Below are 22,181 nucleotides of genomic sequence, written 5' to 3'. Positions count from 1 at the left end.
TTCATTAAGATGGAGACCAATCTGTGTCCATAACCCTTTGCAGCCTCTCCCTGCTGTGCGTCTGCTCCCTTGGTAGCTGTGCCGTAGGTGGGAGGATATTCTTTTGCAGATCTGGCGTATGGCGCAGGAGGGGTTTGACACAGCTCCTCACGCTTCTTGTCTTGGTGATAATCTCCTTTATTTGGCTGGCCCCAAGTTGAGAGGAATGCATGGGGAGGCCATTAGGGATTTAGGGAAGATAAATCCTTCACCTTTTATAGCTTATTTGGGAGAAATGGTGGAACCTGTCCCCTCTCTCCCCCTTCATAAGAGCAGTGGTTTTGCACCTCTGCTGGGACCAGGCGTTGGATTGCGCTTGCTCTCCAGTGTTTGTCCTTTTTGACTGATTGCTGCTCTGGCCTTCCTGTCTTCAGTAAAAAGGGCTCCTAATCCTCTCTAGATGCCCAAGTCTTGCACTGTGCTTAAAGGTCTTCAGCTCCTCATATATCTAGTCATTGCTCCAGACTTGCATTGTCTACTTCAATACTTGTCACCTTCAATGTGCTGCCTTCTGCACTGGGGCTTGCGAAAAACCTCACAGCATTGCAACTGCACTGAAGCAGCTGCGTGGTTCTGCCTGTTGCTTGTGGTGCTCTGCTCTGCCTTTCGGAGACTGGCCTGAGCCCAAAGACCCTGATGTCTCGCTGCAGTTATGTACAGTTTAAACTACACATGGTGACCCAAGTTTCCCGTGTGCTGTACCTGAAGACTTCTCAAAGTCTTTGTGCTCAGGATCCCACTAAATTCCTCTCTTTGAGTGATGTTCCACAAATTCATGGTGACAGGCCTGAGAGCCAGCCTGGTGCATCTGCCCAGCATGGCCGATGGTATGTCCACCAGTATCTCACAGAACTTCTGGTCTGCTCTAGAAGTGTCTGATAAACTTTACTTTCTCTCTGCCTGGAATTTGTGGAACATCAGGTGTTTCATATGTCACAGCTAAGGACTGGTCTCCTTTTGAGAAGTTGTAAATCACTAATCCTGTAAAATACATTGAGGTAGTAAAGGCAAAGAGAAGGAAAAGAAGCAAAGAAAGAAAAAACCCAACTTCTTGTTATACCCATTCTGTGTTGTCTCCAGATTACATTAATGGTACTGTGGCCTGAGGGACTCTGCAGGAGTGGCCTCCTTGGTGCGTAGCACAAGAAATTTAGAGAAATTAAAAATCTATGCAGAAAACAAAGAAGCAACATCTGTTTTTTAACACTAACTTTGTAAAGTAGCCAGGCCTGGCACAGCACAGACCTTAGCACTTCATCAACCCTCTGCCATCACGAGAGTTGGAAATCCAAACCCAAGATCTTTAGATAGGATGGAGACTGTTCTTGGAACAATGGAAGCACAGAAGTTTGGGAGAGGTAGCAACTTGCAGAATGCCAGTCAGGTCCTACAGTCATTTCTGGAGAGCTTTGCCTGGAGTTAGGGAATAGCAATGCCACAGTGCAAAAATGTAATTAAAGATGGTGGAAATAAAGATGTGTTTTTCCAGACTAGTGCTGTGCCAATACAACACTGCTGCAAGGACACAGACAGCAACCAAAATGCAGAGAGACCAGCCTGCTTCTGGTTCTGGAACCAGTTTATTCCCTGGGATCTCCAGGCAGTGCTGCACACTATGGTGTCAATGTGCCCTCAAGCTCTCTAGCAGTCAGGTGTGTGTGGCAGGGGTTCGTTTTTAGAGAAGAGCTGGGAGGACGTTGGAGGTAGATCCATCTTCCACAGACCTGATAAGGCATAATTCTTGAAGCGGTACCATTGCAGAACTTCCGAAAGAAGTTGAGTGGCTCTCACTGATAACCCAGCGTCTGCAGCGCAGGAGGATGCAAGAGGAACCTAGATAAATTAGAAGCTTTATGTCCAAGTTCAGGTGATGGATGGTTACTGACTGGTGATGGTGGTGGTGTCGGGCAAAAAAATCCATTTCTGGTTACAAGAAAGCTTTGTGCAGAAGTAGTACTGTGCTACTCCAGATGTATCTGGTGGGTAGTGCCGGGATTTGTGTTGGTGCTCATTAGGGAAACTCAGAAGTGGGATGGTGGGTTTAAGGAGGCTAGCTGGTAGGGTGGAGTTGGGTAGCTTGGGTTGTGGAAGACTTGGATGGGGTAGCGTGTTACAGAGGATTTCCTAAGACTAAAGACCAAACCTATGAAAAATTAAAGGCTGTGATTGACTGACTGACTAGATTTGCAAGTTGGAATGGAAGTTTTCCTCCTGCAAGCTTCTTGCACGCTCTCTGACTGGAATGCTATTTCTTAAATATTTTTGCATGACTGAAATCTCAGCAGTACTGCTCATGCACTTCTTGCCTCTTTAGCAGCTCTGATATTTCACTGACATCAACTGCACACACACACCTCGCCTTCCCAGTACGTATATCCTGACTCTTCTGACTAGTTTTCCTTCTTCATGGGGCCATGCTGCAGTTATATTTTAAGTGTCCTTTTATACTTGTTATTACTGTTTTCTGGTTTAGTTGCTGTCATTATATTATTTTATTTTTACGTTCAGTTGTACATTTATTTTATACAATATTTTGGAGATGAAAGTCCTTAACATTTTTGTTTTTATGTACTATGCTTTCAGTGTTATAACCATACAGTTGGGCTTCTCATGGTGACATATGACTGCTATGAATGTTGGGCCTTTGCAATGCATTTTGGAGGTCACTACTACACATTTGATGTTTAGGAGGTTGACAGGTATGGCTGTAGGTAAGTGGTGGTTGTGGAGAGTATTCTTTGGGTGAGCTATGGGTTATGGAGAATGCCTCCTACGCTGCAGAGGAGAGCTGTGCACTTAGTGGTATACTTAGCATTAACGGAGCACTCGGGACAACAGAAGGAAGGTACCAGCAGAGATTGATAGAGCTTCTGGACTCTGAGGAGGAACGCCTTAGTAGTATTAACATCTGGGAGGAATTTCTCCAATGCGGGCTGGTAGGTTGATAAAGTACGTTTTCTAGGTAAATATAAAACTCAGATGTATAACCAGAGACTAAGTGAAAGAGCAGGGTCATTACTCACTGATGTGTTCTGAGTGAGGGGCAGATTATGTCAATAAACAAGAAGTTACAGGATATCTCTGATACAAATATCGCCCTATAGACCTGATGATGCAGGTTTTCTGAATGACATCTAGTTCCTAAGAACAAGGAATGACGTCTGGACCCACCTCGGTGTCTCTTTTACAGTGTTAAGATGCTCACGGACTTTGGTTATGCTTATAGACTTACAGTGGGGACAAGAACATCTCTGAATCCTTTCATCAAACCAAAGTTTTGTTTGGAGAAAGAGGTTTTACGGTTGCACTTTGCCCTTGATACTTTTTGTCCCTTTGTACATTAGGAAGCACAGCAGGCAAACTGCAGTTGAAGGCTTACTGGATCATATTTGTTCTCCAAAACCTGGTTTGCTTTTTTTTTTCTTTATGTATTAACAAAAAGTAGCTCCTTGAAACAGGAATGTGAAGTAGAGGTGGGAAGTGTGGTTTTCACATTTATCAACCTAAGTGAAAAGTCTCCGTCTCAGTCCTGATGCTAAAATGAGTAAATATGCGGGGAGACGAGTAGAATGTCCATGTGGGAACGTGGGTGCTGTTTGGACTGACAGTGCAGAAACTATATACAAAATATGGATCGCATTTAATGGTAACACGGTTTTAAAAAATCTTGATTTCCAATATAAATGCACAGATGCAATGTACGACCTTTGACTTTGACAGTGCAATGTACAGCCGGGTGTTTTAAGATAAGCATGTAGAGGCCAGTCTAATTAAAGGAAGATCTTAATAAGATTCCAGATTTAAAAAAGAAAAAGGCTGCAAAGGGTTAAGTCACCATTTTTTTTTTTCAGTCTTCTCTCTCATCCCATTTGGAATTTTTTTTTTTGTCATGTTAGGAAGTTATTATTAGAACAACGACACTTAAAAATTAGTGAAGTGAAACAGCGTCACAGCTCCAAGGTTGGGAGGCTCAGAGCAGCCTCTGAGCAGAATCAGGATCTTTCTAGTATTTGCCCAGGAGGGGAGAGGCAAGGGGTAAAGATTAAAGCTGGATCTGGATGTGCAGATGCTGAATGTCACTGCACCCAATTGCAACTCATCATCACATATAACCCTCAACATCAATTTTGCCATCTCCCTGCAGACAGTAATTAGAGTGGGCTGCCACGAAGAATGTGGGGAGGTCTCATTTGGGTCTGGGAGTGATCACAGTATCGGTCAAGATGTTAATTGGGCTGACTGTGAAGCAGTGCTGTTTTAATTGACAAACAGGGTTAGAGTATAAAATCCTGACAGAGCCTTGAAAGCCTTCCATGTTTTTCAAGAGGTGGTATTACAAGAAGTGGGGCTGTAATGTCTGTAAGTCTGTAAAACTGAGAGCCATTTGTGTGCATTTCACACTGGTAATCCATGTCCTACGTTAATGTGTCAGCTGCTGATTTTTGAATTCTTGGGTCTTGTCATCCTGTCATTTGGAAGTGGGGAGACCTCACCTGTTTCTACTGTGTTGTCAAGCTGGATCCATGCCTGGCTAGCTTCTACATAAGGTGGTATGGGGACATAGGTCTCCTGCGCTAGCAAAGTCAGACCATCCCAGCTTGGTAGTCGCTTTGCTTCTGCACTTTGGTGTCAAAACCACTTTGCTGTTCTCTCATCCAGGTTGTGTTGGTGGCTTACAGTAATGACGTCATCCAAGACCTCTAAGAGACCACTTCAGATCCTTTCCAAGCAATATCCGTGTTGTCTTTTGGTCTTGGGAAACACTGGCCTGGCTTACCGCAAGTGCCAAAGCCCTTCAGCTTCCACTGTAGTCAGTGTGAGCTGCAGGTGCTTTTCACTTATGATAAGGCCACTTTCCCTGAGATGCATGATGAAGAGATCATGTACTGATGTGACTTGTGAAAAGCAATGTTTGGTAGTAAAGGAGGAAGGATATCAGTCCTTTCACAGGTGGGATTTGCTTGCTGAGTTCAGCACGAGAACTCACTGCTTCATTGTGGTTGCAGTGCCTGGTGTCACCGGCAAGCGCTGGACGTGTAGCTGGTACAGCGAGCAATACTCATTCTCCATAAAGCTTTAAGGCAGCCATATGCCAGCAAATGGGAGATTCATTTAAATGTATAGCTGTGCTTTTCCCTTTTTGTCCTTCCCCCACCCTGCAATTGCTGTAGTGCCCCCAAGATGAAATGTCCGAATCTGGGCAGTCCTCAGCAGCTGCCACACCAAGCACCACTGGAACCAAGTCCAACACCCCCACGTCATCTGTGCCCTCTGCTGCCGTCACACCCTTGAATGAGAGCATCCAGCCCATCAGCGAATACAATGGCACGACCAAGAGCAATAAGAGGGCACGAGAAAAGCGGAACAGCCGGAACATGGAAGTCCAGGTCACGCAGGAGATGAGGAATGTCAGCATAGGTATGGAACCTATGATTTGATGAATTGACTTGCCGGTGCTTGTATTAAAGGAAGAGGCCGGGAGACTGAGGGGTGATCGGCTTCATAAGGACAGAATTTGAGGTAGCCTTGCTTAGAAAGTTACATGAGTGAGACAAGGCTGACTACGTGTTAGCAGTTTTCTGGGCAACAAATTTTTAAAACGTTGGTGACATGAATAATTTCACAAATATACAGGATGGGAATAGGTTATTGAGTTCAGTCCCCTGCAGTTGCATTCATCCACATCATAGAAACTCTTTCATGCACAGTCAAGTCCCATCTTAGTCTACGGAGCTTTTGGAAAGCCGTTTCTGGACATCAGCAGTATGATAGTTAAAAGCTTCCATTTAATTTTCTCTCTGGATTTATTCCTAAGTATTTTATACCCAGATGCTCATATGCCACATTTGTCAGTCAGGTTAAATAATTGTCTTCTGTGTGTTTATCCCACACCCTGATGTGTTTAAAAGTAGCAATTATAGCCAGCTGTTTTTCTCAGCTAAATAAACTGTTTTCTTTTAGTCTGTTTGTCATACAAGAAACCCCAGAAATCTTTGGAAGTTACAGTTGTTTTCTCTCCACTTCCTGGAGTCCTTTGGTAATTTGAATTCACAATTTCTTGTCAGGAAAGCCATCACCTAAGCCTTTAGCATCAGGCTGTTTAAATAAAGAAAATGGTGTACTATGATAAAAGCCCCTTCCCCTGCTTTTTAATACAGCTGTGCCAATGTAGTGTCTGAGCAACTCCCGGCCTGTATTGTATTTAGACTTGCAGCAGCCTTCAGAAATGAGAAGTCGTCTGTTTTACATGTCCTGAACTTATATACAAAAGAACTGTGAAACAAGCTGAAGATCACAAGGAAAATCTGTGCGGGAGCAAAGGAATGAGCGTAGATCTCCAAGGTTAGCGTCGGAACCAGATGTTCATCTTTTTCCTAAGTAATACAGAGGAAGTTCCTCTGCTAACATTCACAGCTGGTTCCTAACAAATTAAGGCTATAAATCAACATGTAACATCTTCTGTGGTAGCATTTGAATGAGAATTGTTGTGACTTGAGTCCCATTCTGTATTTATATTGGCAGATGCGGGGGTCCCAGATGTCAATCTGTCAGAAACTAGTGTAGTTCTCCATAAAAGGACGTGGCTTCTGCATAGCCAACTGTTAAATTGTGATCGGTTTGGTGATGCTGGCCAAGGCAAGTCAATATAAGCAGTGGTATCAGAGAAATTAACGCGCGTATCGGTAGTTCAGATGCCCTATAAATACTTCTCCTTATTTTTACAGTAGCTTCTTTACAAGCTCGTTTGCCATCAATAGATTTCTTGGGTCAAAGTCTGCCCTCTTCTATATGTGTGCCACTCTGAAGTCACCGTGCATGTGAAAGCTGCTTTTTTCTTGGTGAAATCATCGTCTTGTATGTTCCCTACGTGCTCTGCATATTCAGCCTTTCAGCTATTTCTCACGTGTAATGCAAAATCAGATCTCCGTGCTGAGGAGAAACACAGATACTTGAATTTTAATTATGTATTTTATGCATCTGTAATTAAAATGTCTGTCAGGGATGCAAATGCCTTAGAGCTGAACTACTGAAAAAGATATTCAAAGGTTATTTGGAGAAAAGGTTTCCAGCTTGGAAAAATAAAGAAAAGGAAGCCTCTGTTTCTGTGAGCTTGAGAACCACTGGAGTATGGGTGCCTGCTTTGGCAACAGATACACATCGTGCTTTGTCTTCAAACATGGCATTTGTTGCCAGCTGGTGCACAATGCCAGCCTAAAAGAACAAAATCAACACTCAAGTTGTCATGGGCTTTGTATATTTGGCACTGAGGCCGTTTGGAAAGGTCAAAAATTTCACATCTGACACCTTTGAGGGACTAATGCGGTTTACAAATTAGGTCTTTAATCCTCCAATAATTTCTTGTAAGAACAGACACTGTGTTCCTATTGTTTGTTTAGAATAGGTGCAAGTCTGAGCTTTTGAATAGTTTGGTGTCCAATAAATGTGACTTGACAAAAGGAGGAAATCTCCTTATTCTTTAAATACTGCCTTTAGGCTGTAGATTATACAGAAACCAGAGTAGATTTCATCTACCGGTTTTTAAGTGAAATTTCACTGTAACGGGTGTCTAAACCAGTTGTAGACTTGAGAATTGGTATTGAAAAAATATTTCTATTAAAACTAAATAGTGTCAGTTTGTAACTAATGTCTTTGAAGCTATACAGAAAATCACTGTGCTGTCTTCGATCTCAGCTAAAGCTGCATTGAAAAATTTTTACTGACAGATAAAAAGTGTGGAGTTTATTTTCATGGATGAAGTATTTCTGATTATCACATTTTAATGAGGATTCAGGCCAATGGCCTTGGTAGCCCTGGTATGGTGAGGAGAGAGGAGATGCTTATCGTCTTCGTGCTTTGGAAATGTGAGAGCACCATCCCAGCACTGGGATCTAGATGATCAGCCACTTTCTATTCCTATTTTAAGACTTTGAACATGACACCATGAAGTTTTGAAACCTCGATATTCAAAGCTGCAAAAGCCCCTTGAATGAAACACCATGCTGTGAAAGTCCTGATCCTGTAGATCATATGTATTGTCTTCCCTAGGAATGGGCAGCAGCGATGAGTGGTCTGATGTTCAGGACATCATAGACTCTACTCCAGAGCTGGATATGTGTCAAGACCCCCGCCTGGAACGCACTGGTAACAGGTATTAATTGTGACTTTTCACTGTGTGCTCTTTGGCTTGGTTTTATGTGCAGTGAGGAATAGATGCTGTGGCTCACACCGAGTTCAAGATGCAGCTGTTTGAGAAAGCCCATATATTCTGCCTACTGCACGTATGAGGGGTCCTGACTTTCTTTGAGTTCCCTGGAGAAGGCAAACGCCTGCTAGTAATCTGCAGAAGAATCTGTCCAGCTGACCCAGAACTGGGCGCGTTTGCCTTGCTGGAACAGGGAGGATGGAGAGATGGACCAACAGAAGGTTTCAGACAAAGGGGACATGGGCTTAAGCTATTGGGAAGAGGGAAAAGATGCATAATAATGGGATCATTTCTGAATTCTGTTTTAAAACCTCAAGCTTTTTGCCGTTTACACTTTTTTCAAAGTGCCAGAGCAGGGCTGCTCCATGAGGGAGGACAAGCAGGAGTAACCCCAGTGATCCCAGTCCAACAGGTTCAGAGCAGAGAGGGCAGAGCACTGACAATGAGCTCCATCAGCAGCCCCAGACAAGGCAAGGGCATGAATGAGGTCCTGGTGCTTCCCATGAGCATCAGGAGACAGGGCTGAAAGAACAGGTACAGTGTAGCTCAGAGAAGGACTGAAGGCCCAGACCTGAGGTGACAGTGAGCCCTTGGACCCAGCTGAGGCTGCCCAGAGCAATTTTGACCCATCAGTGTACTCAGGACCTTGACAGCATTCTCTGGATTAGGAGACTTTCACTAAACTACTCCGTGGCTCTGGTTCCTATCCATGACTAGTTTTGTACTACTAGGAGTAGTAGTAGGAGGCTCCCTAAAGTCTATTAATTTTGGCACCAGATTTCTGTGAGGCATGTATTAGTCTAGAATTATTAGTCTAGGTACCTTGATTCATTTTTAATGAGTTCTGGTGGTTAATTTTACAGGATGGGTCCAGTGGGTAATTTGGCACTACGCTAGCAAAAATAACCGCCTTGCTCTTAAAGATATGTTGAAGATAGATAATACCGTGACAAAGTTAAGGCAAGGTTTCCTTGCAGTCCAAATCTGGAGTAGATTCCCTCTGTTGAACGCCTATCGAGAAGTGTATGAGCAGCAACTTCTCAAGTGTGAAACCACATACGGTTAAGCTCCCCTGAAAATACGTACAATGCATGGGCAATTTTTAGGGTGAGATGGAGGAGGAATCTAGGTAGCCAAGCCAGCTCTGTGTGGGGAAGACGAAAGAGACTAATGAATCATAGAATCATAGAACACGTTGGGTTGGAAGGGACCTCTAAAGACCATCTAGTCCAACCCCCCTGCAGTCAGCAGGGACATCATCAACTAGATCAGGTTGCTCAGAGCCTCATCCAGCCTGGCCTTGAATGTCTCCAGGGATGGGGCCTCCACCACCTCTCTGGGCAACCTGGGCCAGGGGCTCACCACCCTCATCGTAAAGAACTTCTTCCTAATGTCTCATCTAAACCTGCCCTGCATGCCCTCATCTAAAACCATTGCCCCTTGTCCTATCGCCACATTGCAAACAGATGAGATCAGATCAAAAATTGGTCAAACCCAAGGCAAAAGAGGGAAGGGAGAGGATTGCTGCACTGCGAGCTCTTCAGGCAGTGATCTCTGATCCAGGTGGTGAGACTAAAACCTACAGGAGACAGATGCCAACTCTGGGGCAGCTGAACAGCGTGCTTGCTGCTTGAAAAGCAGAACGCTTTTGAGATACGCAGCTTCTGAAAGTTGAGTGCTGAAGAGGTAGGTTCAAGCTGAACTAGGTCTTCAGGTCAGACACTGAGTGCTGGTTGCATCTTGTCACTTGTGCTGTCCATTAGGATGCGCAAACTGATTAATTCTGGTGCGGTCACAGCACTCATTTGTAACTCCGCAGTGCTCTCAGATGATGTCTGAGTAGCTGTAATTTTTCTGTAATTGAAAAAAGCCACTATTTTCTTTTTTTCTGCAATGTGTTGTAACTTTGCAATATCAGAGGCAGCTGCAGCACTCCATTTGTAACCTCCAGGCTTTGTCACCGAGACATGATTTATCTAAGAATGAAGCCACACAACTTGAGATCATCTCCAGTGGTACTGACCTTTCCGTTAGACCGCTGGAAAAATTGCAGAGTGTCTCATCACGATGGCTGATTCCCCTCATACAAGGCAGGGCACTTAAAAGAGTCATCAGTGACAACCCCAGAGGTTCCCTCACCCTCACCTCCTGTAACAGCTGCTTTCTGTGTGCGCCGTGAGACTGTCAAGACATGCAAGAAGATTCTTGATGGTACCAAAGACACTAAGAGGTGGAGATGTGCTCCTGTATTATAGGATTCAAAAACATTAACTTTGATTTACCTTTAATGAAATACATTTCACTGACATGTGAAGAAACATTCCAGTGCATAGACTCACCCAAAGAAGAAACTAACGCTTCGGGCTAATTTAATTGCTGAACTAAAAAGACCATTGCTGTTTTCAACATTTGAGTCCTTATCTGCTCTTACTGCTATTTAAGGTTGCTATCTAAATTCATAGGAGCGTGGGAATCTTTGCAGAGTCTGAGAAGTCAGAGCTGAGAGCTTCTGCGAGTTGAATTTTTTCTATCAAATATTGAATAGTCATTGACTATTATGATTTAAAAGGAAGTGAGCTGGGCGAGCTTTGAGGCTGGGCATGATAGGTGCTTATCCTTGGTATGGGCAATAAAACATGCTTTTTTCTTTATTCAGTATATTCCCTGAACCAACCTATGGTGAACAGGTGGAATGTGCTCTCAGGGTTTTGATCACAATGGGCTGGGATGCTCAGTATTTCGGAGGGAAATGTTCTAGCTTAAATGTTGCCGAGTAACAAAAGTCCTTTTTGTTTTTTCCCCCAACAACAGCCCAACACAGGGGATTGTGAACAAAGCGTTCGGCATCAACACAGACTCTCTGTATCATGAACTTTCCACAGCAGGGTCCGAAGTTATCGGAGATGTTGATGAAGGAGCAGATCTGCTAGGTAAAAACTTGTTTAGAACCATTCTGTTTTCTCTGGTACAATGACAATTGTATTAAGCTTCTCGAAGCATTTAAATTCTCTTTTTTTTTTTCAGAACTTGGATGTTTGGCTTTTAAAAAATAGCATGGAAATTGAGACATTATATGACTGAAATAGGTACCTGCAGTACAGCAGTGCTTACTTAGAAAATAACTTAAACTGTTGGGTAACTTTTATTTGGGTTGTCTTTATGTGCGTAAGTTACTTTTTTATAGGATTCTCCCACACAAACTGTCCAAAGACAAAACTTGCTCCTTCTGCTTCCTTCCCCAAATTCCCCCCCCCCAGTAGTTTTACACACTAGCAATTTCACTCGGAATAAAGGGTTTGTTTGAAATTTGCAAGAAAGTAACTCATTTTGTTACGTTTTTGAAGTTTAAATTACATGGAAATATTATGGTCTGCATTGCAGTTTCTACCCTTTTATAGTCAGTCTAAGAGAGGTAGTAATTCACTTTGTAGGCTGATTTTGAAGGAGACTGTAGTACCTGAAGTCTGGTTATACTCCATGTTCCTGACTAGGACTTTGAAGCAGTCAGAGAAGCAGCTTTGCCTCAGGTAGCAGTCTGAGCCCTTTCCATACTTTTTAGTGTTGGACTTTTGAGTATCTATACCTTAATTCATTACAAAATTTAAGCGTGTTCTTAAGACCCGCTGAGCGTTTTCCTAAATCAGGACGATATGAGTGGTCTTTGAATACTCAGACAACACGGGCAGCTGACAAAGTTGGTGACTGTGTAGCTCACTTTCCATTTTCCTGCTTGTTTTAAGGAGCCTTAGGAGACATGAGGACTCCCAACCATATGCCTTTGATGCGTTTACTAACAAGATCTGAAAGCGTATGCTTCCTTTCTGGTTATTACTGATGTAAGAGCTGCTTATGGATAATCTCGTAAATTTGGTTCTGTATCTATGTCTAGAAAGCAACGAGCTGAATCACATCACAAAGATTTGCAGCAGCTTACCTTTGCCGAAATTAAATTAGGAAGATACTAGTATCGCCTTTGAATATGAGTCTTGTATCAGGACCCTCTGAAACAGTATGCTTCTGCAGAGGGGATAGGTTTTACGTATTCACCGAAGACTAACCATGAAGATGTAGACTGAAGACTGGAAAGGTTAATGCAATAATTCTTGCTTTATCAAACACAAAAATCTGTGAAATTATTACTGTTACAGTCAATAGTGTGGCTGGAATGTAAGAACAAGATCCAGACTATCATCAGAACACTTGGCAACACTTTTTTGATATGGATAGGTTGGTTTGCGTTTGGTTGTTTGTTTTTTTTTTTTAGAAGCATGGTGCTAGCCCTGCAACATGCAAGACAGCTCTTGTGCATGGATTGATGACCGCTGCCTGAAGTATTAAAACATCTATTGTTTCACCTCCAACTCAAGATTGCTGGAAGAAAAAAAAAATCTACAAAAGAATCTAGAGGAAAGCACAGCCTTTCTCTGCCTGCAATTGGAGATGACATGTGCAGATACTTACAAAATTAAGAATTCAGAAGGAAAAGCAAGATTTCCAGGTTTGAGAATCACTTGGATGTTAGCAGTCACTGCAAGAAAGGCTGTGACTCCTGCTTAAAAGTGAAGATGACCGTAGGAACTACATGTGACAGTTAAAGCTTCATCTACCTGCTCTGGAATGAATTCTGGTTAGCCGGCCCCCATACGTTATTGGGAACGCTCTTCCTAGCAGAATCAAAGCATTAAAAACACTGACAATCTTGCTCATCTATTTTATCTTGGTCCTCAGGTGCTTCCTTATCTAGGAGAGTGTATATGGCTATCTTCCACTAATCGCTGTGCCAACCGCTGCTTTCCTTCTCTCCCCACAGTGGCTGGGGCATCAGGGATTGTCAGCTTCTAAAAGTTGCTATTCAGGAAAAGTATTTGCTTGGTGCATGAACTGCTTTGGACAACCTGTTGCCCACTTCTGGAAGCGTGCCTTCTGGGAATCCACCTCCCCTCTGGATTACCCTGTAGTCTGACACAATGATCAGTGAGAAATGGAGACTGTTGTTTTCAAAGGGCCAAAGACTTTAGTTGCCCAAACCGTGCAAGGTTGATCACCACAGTTTCAGTTAAAGTCAAAGGTGCTTCACCTCTTCCAGTAATAAGGCTGCCTGAAGACCAGTGATTGATTTTGGGTTGTGAGACATCTGTTATTTGGCAGTTACCACTTGGGATAAAAACTTACAGAGACTTCGTTGAACAGTGCCTGTGTAGGTGTGGCTTATGAAGAGCAGATTTCTGTTGTGGGACAATTTTCTGATTTGAGCAGAGCAGCAAAACTCTTGCAGGTGATCCCATGGCAGGCTAGCAGAATAGGAAGGCTTCTTTCTCCTGGTTCCTTTTCAAGTCTGGGAGATAGGCTGTGATGAGATCAGGTAGTTCTACGAATTTCCTGTGAGAAATGTTAATCTTATTAATCCTTTTGTTGAGTTCTGGCTACTGGCTCTGTCCATATAAAAGTGCTCTTTAAAATGAACAAACATGTTGCCAGGACTGGACATAGGGAGGAAGGCAGAGCTAGATCTTAGGGGTCATGTCTCTGGCCAAGAAGTGAGATGTGTACTTTTTCTCTTTTTGTTGGCATTGCGCGTTAGGAAGCACTAATAAAGTCTGGTAAAGGTGGAAGAAAAAGGCTAGATCTTAGTCCTGACACATCTGTCAACAGTGTTCAAAGTTTTGCCTTTTTTGTTAGATAAATCATTCTCTCTTTGTGCTGTACCTTTGAGTCTGAAGAGCCACGGAGGAAGAGCTTTATGGATGTGGTGAAGGAAACAAGATCCACAAGCCGAATGAGTGCTCTCTCTTTCTGGGTCGTATTTGGAGCTTACTTCTCTCTGTAAATCAAAAGAATTAATGAGGTTTACCCCACCTAAGTGAAATTTGAATACTTCCTCCAGTCTCTCTCAAAACTTGGCAATCAGTCTTCAAAGAATACTCTCTCCTTTTGGGCTCAGTTTCTTGAAGAAAGAGAACTCTCACTAAAGAGGATTTTAAAACAGAAGGATCTTACAGAATTTACCCTTGAGGAGCAGCTGGCAGGCAAGTCTGTTTCTTGAATGGAGGATCTCACTCATCCCTTTTGGATATCTGCAAGGCGGCCAACGTCTCTCGGCACAATCTTCATTGCAATTTTTGAATATAAAATAATAAATAAAATATGTGGGTTTCCCCCCCCACCTCCAATACCGCTTTACATACACGCATTTATATAGGAAGTATTCTGGAGAAAAGCGTGGAGTAAGAACAATTATTTACTAGTGGTAATTGTAGACCAAATTCCCTTTTTTCTCACTGCAGCCTTAGGAACACTAGGTGGCTGTTTTCCTGCGTATTCCCTTGTTAATTGCAGGTTCTTACCTCTGGATCCTGGGTAGGCTCCCCCTTCTCCCATCTCCCCCTTCCTGCTCTTCCCTGTCCCAGCAGTTTCTGGATGTGGAGGAGCACTGGCAGTTTAGTTGTGTGCTTTGGGCAGGTTCCTTCATTTCAGTTTTAGGATCCACAACTGTGTTTTGGAGATTAAAACCTCCCTTCAAATAACAGGGGGTTTATGGTGAAGACAGAAATTCAGCCATATTAGCGGTAAGTTTACGTATATATTTTTGTACAGAAGTTGAAATGCGATTATCAAACTGATTCCCAGCACTGCATTGTTAAAAAGAAAAAAAAAGTTTTCAAATGCAATTAGTTGTCCTTTACAAGCTGAAGTATCATTGAAGAGCACGTTTACTGTCAGAAGATCTAGGTGCTAAAATCACAAGGGGAGGGAAAATGAGAAGGTAGTGGGAACTAGCTGTTCTGCATTTAGTCGTACATGACTGCATAAAGAGAAAATAAAGTTTTATCCAGTCCAGGAAGATGCAATTGCCTGAGATTCATGTCTGGAAAACTGGGGGTAGCTGCAGCATGTTGTGGTTGCAGTTGTACCACGGGTTACCTTCCCTTGATTTTCTATTTTTTTTTTTTTTTATGTCCTGTATGTAGAGTCATGCCATCTACAGTCATGGCAGGTCCTGTCCTTACTATTTCATGCCTTTTGACATTGAAATGGCTGAATCATTGTTAATTTTTTTTGAACAAAATTTTTATTTTGTTGGTTTCAGTCACTGATTGATCCTTTTTTCACTTCCTTTTTTCCCTTGTCTCTCTGTGCTTCGCTGGACATGGCCCATAGGGGAGTTCTCAGGTGTGTATCTCCTCTGCTCAGTTTCCTTTCTTGTTTCTTTTTTCCTTGTTGAGGTCGAGTGACGTGGTATACACGTGTGATACTCCCCTGCTCGTGTCCAAACACGGTTGGCTTTGCAGACTTCTCCCACCTCCGCCTCGCTTGGTTGCCTTGCACCAGTGGGTCCCTGGGCAGCAGGACATCCCCGCTCTGTGCTCACGCACCTGCTGCGTTTCAAGAAGCTTTTCTTGTGTGGCTTTCTGCAGGTTTGCTCCACTGTGTTACACTGGCCTGTCACTCGAGGTCTTGGGGCTCAAAGTGCTTTTTTTTTTTCCTGTCAGAACGGGTGCTGTGCTTGGAGCAGAGCGCAGGTAGGCACGGGACTCCGTTAGGTTCCCGCTCTCCTCCCGGCGATCCACGCTGTTAGGAATCCCTCCATGTGCTGCTGTGGGTTAGTTGATGCATACAGGCCCTCTTCTGGAATGCCTGCAGTGACATTAAAGACACTTTCTTGATGGATTAGAGTGGCAAAGCCTCTGTCTTTCATGGAAGCTATGCCTTCCTGGCAGGAGTTTAAGTAATAGCTTTGTGTTTTGTTTTGGGGAAGGAGGTTCACTGCCTTAGGGTCACGTTCTGTCATCAGAAGGTTTGCACCTTTCCGTAAAATGGGATCCCTGATGTGATTTCAGATGAAGTCAAGGGGATCCCTCTTGATTTCAGTGCAAACTGGATGAAGTTTTCCCTGTAGTAAAGGCTGGTGACTCACACAGACATGACAGCGTAATGCTGTGTGTGTCACGTTCCTTTGCTCGGCGCCTCTTGGTGTTGGCTCTGTGAGGCTACAAAAGAAAGGGATGGCATCATCCTTTCTTTTAGTTCAAACTGTTTTTACTGTAAGCCTCTTTTTCTTGGTCCTTTCTCAGAAAATCTCCCACTGAAGTTGAGCTGGGAGTTTGTCGCAGTGTGGAGGTGGATTTAGGCCTGTTCAAAAAGGCCAGATGGGAGCTTTGATATCCACCCCCCCCTTTTGTTTTTCCTCCTGCCCCTGTCCTTCCCTCACCCTGCTCATAATGTCTGTTGAACTACTTTTGTTGTGGGGATGGGGAACCCAAAGATGTGTAGTCCAGGGGAAATGTTGAAGATGAAAGAAACAGATGAGCTCGTCCTGACATCTCAGGTGTAAATCCCAGTTCGGCCAGGCTGCAGCAGAGCAAGGTGTAGAGTAGTTACTGCTGGGCATCACACACACTGGCACTGCACATGGATGTACACATGCTGATGAGCTTCTCTGTTTGCTATTTACAGACTGGTACTTAATGGCTGCTTTTTTTTCTCTTCCTTTCTTCCCCTTTGTCCCCATCTCTTTCTGTTCCCTTTCTCGTATGGGATGGCTCTCATAGTACGGGATGATTTCTTTGGTAAGGCGAAGGCCTTTTTTCTTTTTTTTTTTTTCTTTCCTTCTTTTTTTTTTTAATGTGCATTTTTTTCTAAATTTCTTCCATTCCCTCAACATCCCTCCATCTGTCTTGCATAACCTTGGTTTGTTTGGTTTTTTTTTTTGATGGTGATATCACCTCTCCAAGAAGCAGGACGCAGCTGGTCAGTAGTGGTGGTTTGGGGATTCTCATTGTTCCTCGTAGTTGATTATCCACTTTGATGCTTCACACTATTTGCCTGGCTGTGGGAGGTGGACAGTATAGGATGGGCTCTGTCCAGACCTCTTTTCCTTTTGCTCCATGCCACAGAGGTGAAGAGATCTCCTTTTAGTCACTCCACGGCCCTTTTTTTTCCCGTGAGCAGGGCTTTTCCGTTACAGCCTGCATAAGATTATCTCGTAGTGCCCATTCTATGGCTGTGGAATGGCTTCATCCGTTTAGTTATTGCAAGACTAGGCCTTCAGACCTCTCGCTGGTTAAAGCATTGAGCTGTGGCTGTGTCGCACACAAATAAGGTGAGGATACTTGATGGCTGGGATGCTGTATGGCTTTTAGCTCTGGCATGATAGCTCACCCTCTTCACCAGCGTTCCTTTCTCTCCCTAAAATGGCTGCAGAGAGGGATAGATGACTCGGGAATGGGAAGGAAGAAGATTTAGTCCCAAAAACTAGGAGGGTTGAACTCTTTCCCTTGGTGTCCCTCAGCACCTGTAATGTCCTTGTGCCATTTTAAAGTCTCAGTAACAAGGAACAAGAAAATCATTTAATAAAGAGATAACTTCTTGGTCTTCTGATCAACATATGGCATGCCACAAAAAAAGGCATTCACCTTACCAAACCAAAAATGCGCTTCAGTTACACTGCAGTTAGCGTCTCCCACCTTTTTACTATTTGCAATATTCTTTGACACAGCATCAAAAGAACACATTGCCTGAAACATCAAAGTGATTAATTATCTGTGTACTGATTTTTCAAAAGTTATTTGAAAACGCTGCTTCTTACTCATTCTTGCTGGGAATTTGCTTTTGCCATCATAAATTCATCCCATTTAACTGTGGGAAGAGGATCTGTATGTTGGAGTGTTGTGATGTGTTCTCACTTCTTGAATGCTACCATGTTTCCCTAACTTCCATTTACTTTAAGTCTGTGTTGTTTTTATTTTATTGCAAATATTAATCGGCAAATAACGGATCATGAAAACTGTTGATGTCTTTGCTGTAAAGGAAGAGGTAGTTCAGAGGGCAGGACAAGGAGCACTTCAGCACAAACACTGATGGTTGTGAGACTTCTTCATGCTCTGGGACCTGTGGTGAGAAATGAGCTGCAACCCTAAGCACCGTCCCCTGACAGGAAGAGGTCTCTTTGCCTTTAGTTCTCAGGCGGCCTCTGTTCAGCACTGTAAGATAGAAGCTGATCCTGGGAGCCAGCAAGTCCACGGCAGCCATAAACAATCCAGACGTGCTTTTTTGGTCCCTAAATTCCTTTTTGTTTGGTTTTATGAAGTACTGAATTCAAGTTTCACTCTTAGCACCATATTTTTCAAAGTGCTTGCAACCTAATCTGCATATTGCAGTCATCATACGTTGATGCCTGAGTGCAAGTGCAGTGTGTTCAACGTAGATGTTTTCTTGAGTGTGGGTCTTAAGTGATGGGACTGAGACTTCAGATTTTAAATATCTATGAGAAAACTGTTAAAGGTAGATGGAGCAATGGACAATCTAAAGTCCTGTTAAAATTGCTCTGGTGGAAGGCTGGTAATGGAAAGCCTTTCATGTTCATGAAACTGGTCACAACCATGATCCCAAATCTGTACTGAGAAACAGAAATGCTTATACTAAGAAAGAAAGAAAATCACTGATGTGCAGATCTGGCCAGCAATTTGGACAGTGTTCTGCTGTCCTTTGTGAAAAACCCATGAACTTCTACCCTCTTTCTGTATGAGCGATGATAAAAAAACGGTTGTAGTAGCTCATGGCTGAACCGGGGGTTACTGACTTGACTTCCTCTAACTGGTGCTAGTGAAGCTGTCCTCTCCGTCCCTCTCAAGGGACTCTGTGAAAGTTGGGGTAAGAAGTTAGGTCTACATTTGGGCTCTTTACAGAAGGACACGTGGGTGTCTTTTGTTGTGCTGCATGGTCTTTCAGCAAGAGGTACTCCACCCTCCACAGCAGGACACAGAAGCCTAGGGAAGCCTAATGAAAGTGATTTCTCTTCCTCAAGCATGAGTCAGGCAGTGCCACACAAGCTTCGTATTTCTAGGAGACCAGGTGAAAACTGCTTGGCCTTTCTTTTCAGGAATGGGCAAAGAAGTGGGGAATCTACTGTTGGAGAACTCGCAGCTACTGGAGACCAAGTAAGGAACTGTTGTGTTCTCTGAACTGCCTGCCTATTTATAAATGAGATGTCATCTTGAAGTAGGTCTTGGCCAGAACTCCTGCCTCACAGGGGCTTGCTCATTTATCTAACAGGTTCTCTTGAATACTTGTTCTTCCTTCAATTGTAGAAGAGGAATTGCTCTTCGGAGTGGCTATCCTAACTCTTTCCTTTCTGCAGGCGCTTGGGTGAAGTCTCTGGGCATGTGCTGGTAGGGTCTCATCCCAGCTGAAATAATGGCAATCAGTTAACTTCAGTGGGAAACTAGATGGGGGTCTGAGCCTCTGTGAGGATATTGCTGTTTATAAGTTTTTATTTAGAACTTTTGCTGTTTGGAAAGAAAATTTTCTTACTGTTGAGGAGAGTTTTCATAGTTGATAAAGGAGAAGCAGACAACGTAACGGACTTACTTTTTGAGAAAGGCTGGCAAACCAGGTACTAAAGCAGCCAGGAAGAGGAAGGGAAAGTGCGTCCAGGGGAGAGTTGGAGAATTTACTATGATGGGAAGCTGCTGATTTTAAAGATTTTAAGATGTTTCGGAGCTGATTGGAAATGCTTATTTCTGTCACCATCATCCGCAATTATCCACCATTACAGATAACAGTAATTCCGAAAGGTGTTTCAGATCTTTATTCTGGTAAAAATAGATTTGAACCTTGTGCAGGTGACAGGTTACCCTGCGCCTGCTTTCTGCAGCGTTCTGTCATCTTCTCAAGATGTTGGTCTGTCAGTCGGAATACGGTACTGGACAAACCTCATCCTGACCAATTATGGTGATTTCAGTGTTCTTGTGCAGCTCCTTGCCAAAATCTATTTTTCCATAAGTTATAGCTAGACGGAATTGTTTAAGTACACTCATTTCAACTCTCCTTGTAGTGCCTGTGACTTTAGTTTCAGGTCTCTCTTAAGGACAGCTGCTGGTTTTGGGCATTTTTGCTTATTGTCCCTTTCACACCTTTAAGAAATGCTTTGAACGTTGTGAAGAATGATTTGATTGCCAAGGTGGACCAGCTTTCTGGAGAGCAAGAAGTGCTGAAGGGAGAGCTTGAAGCAACAAAGCAGGCCAAAGCCAAAATGGAGACCAGAGTCAAGGAGCTGGAGGAGGAGCTGAAAAGGTGAGTGGTTCACACCTTGCCCCAGGGAGCTGGGAGGACATGAGTGATAAACCCACCTCCTCTGCTAGTTCTACTCTGTTTCCCTCGTGGAGGTTAGCACTGGAATTCAAAGGTACCTTACAGAGCACTGCAAGGACGATGGTAGCTGGCAGAGATATTTCTAGTGTTATGTTGGTTTTATTGGATTGACGTGGATTATTGAGCCTTAGAAAACGCACAGAACTTTCCTCCCCAGGACCAGGATTCTGTAGCAGCAAATCCAGGCTCCCTGGAGTGAAGCGTTCAGAGTTCCAATTTGCAATTTGAAAAAAAAAAAAAAGGGGTGGGGGGTGGGGGGAAGGAATTTCAAACACAATATTTTTGAAATAAACTGTCACAAACTTGATCCTTCCAGCAACCAAGACAGCCCTGAGAGGAATGAATGCGCATTCATTTAATGGAAGAGCTAATACACGTTCCCACAAACAGTATTTAAATGCCAGTATTGTTAATTGTTTCGTAGTTCATGTTAAGAATGAGAAGAAGAGGCAGAAAAGATTTTAAAGTTCTCTGTAAGTAGCATTTGGAGAGATTCCACTTCTTATTTTCTGCTCAAACTAGAGAAATCGAAGCCTGAATGCCTAGCAAAGCCTGCGATGATTTCACGTCCATAAAACTAAAGATGCCTCATGGGGCTCAAAGCAATATAATTACATTTTGACCAGCTGCACATTGCACTGTGGTATCTCGATTCAGAGGACAGTGTTTATTTTGCAGCTGGAATCTGGAAGGTTGCCTCTTGTAATCTGAGCACAGAAGCAGCAACAATAACACAGACTGGTCCCCTTATTGTTCAAAAAGTCTGAAATGAAAGTAGTCTCACAAGCAGTGGAAATAGGTCTGATTGTTTTAAATGCCTTTGGAATCTCTCATAATATCTATAATATCCCTAATATATTGAATATATTGTGCAGCGGGGACATGGACTTTCAACTGGCAAGTGTGCCTTTTTAAGAGATGGAGACAGCATTTTGTTTTCCACAGTGTCTTTGTTGTTGATAAAAGTGCGTGTAATTCAAATCGTACTGCATGGCTGCACCTTGGTATGGAGTTTAAAGAAATTAAAAGCACTCAGTTAAATACTTCAGGTATGTTATTGACACAGATTTGGTGTTCTCTTCTTTACCGTTATGGCGAGCTATCCTTCCTTTTTTCACTGCGTTGAAAACGGAAGCAGCCCAGAAGAACTTAAGCCAGCATTTTCATTGCTGATAATGGCTCGGTTTTCCCATGGTTAAGATCTCATCAAACATTTGAACATAGATTATGGCTCTGAAATAGAAATTGGCTGGGCTCTGGGCTGTTCCAGTCGTCCATATTTTGGTGCTTACATCAAATATCCCAAAGAAATGGGGTGATGTCAGTGAAGCTGTGGAGAGTAACATGCTGCAAGAGAGAGGGAAAAATATCAGAGAAGCATCTCATACTCTGAACACTGAGCTTGCCGTTTGAAAACGTTTGCCTTGTGACGCATGCAGCCAGACCTTACCGTAGACAGTTCTCCTCCCAAAAGACCTCAGGGCCATCACTTCCTGGTTTGATGCTTTTCTTCCTGTTTCCTAGAGTGAAATCTGAAGCGATTGTTGCTCGACGAGAACCCAAAGAGGAGGTGGAGGATGTAAGCAGCTATCTCTGTACAGAATTGGTATATTACATTACTAAAATGCCTGTGGGGAAAGGGGGTTTATATACTTACTCTGTATCACCTCATATATGTATATGAGTCCTGAGATGCAGATTAATCTGCCTTCATTAACAATGACGGCAAAGCTGGTTGTGGCTGATGAGCATTGCTAATGGACAGATGCCATGAAATTACCTCTTCATA

General features: G+C 43.2%; 1 protein-coding gene across 24 annotated transcripts in view; it reads left to right on the top strand.

Moving 5' to 3' along the window:
* MAPK8IP3 (mitogen-activated protein kinase 8 interacting protein 3) overlaps positions 1 to 22,181 on the top strand; it is a 75,922-nt gene that overhangs the window by 32,044 nt on the left and 21,697 nt on the right. For 13 of the 24 annotated variants that reach the window (XM_054210520.1, XM_054210513.1, XM_054210508.1 and 10 more), the window contains 7 exons: positions 5,211 to 5,457; positions 8,086 to 8,188; positions 11,054 to 11,172; positions 15,401 to 15,412; positions 19,122 to 19,179; positions 20,162 to 20,314; positions 21,917 to 21,998. In XM_054210520.1, the coding sequence (XP_054066495.1) occupies positions 5,211 to 5,457; positions 8,086 to 8,188; positions 11,054 to 11,172; positions 15,401 to 15,412; positions 19,122 to 19,179; positions 20,162 to 20,314; positions 21,917 to 21,998 (774 nt within the window). Of the gene's footprint in view, positions 1 to 35; positions 2,751 to 5,210; positions 5,458 to 8,085; positions 8,189 to 11,053; positions 11,173 to 15,400; positions 15,413 to 19,121; positions 19,180 to 20,161; positions 20,315 to 21,916; positions 21,999 to 22,181 lie in introns of those variants that run through there. The other 11 variants (XM_054210522.1, XM_054210516.1, XM_054210514.1 and 8 more) reach the window with 5 other exon arrangements.

Source organism: Rissa tridactyla, chromosome 8, assembly GCF_028500815.1.
Source record: "Rissa tridactyla isolate bRisTri1 chromosome 8, bRisTri1.patW.cur.20221130, whole genome shotgun sequence".
Taxonomy (NCBI): Eukaryota; Metazoa; Chordata; class Aves; order Charadriiformes; family Laridae; genus Rissa; species Rissa tridactyla.
The sequence above is the reverse complement of the archived record's forward strand: the minus strand, read 5'-3'. Positions and strand labels throughout refer to the sequence as shown.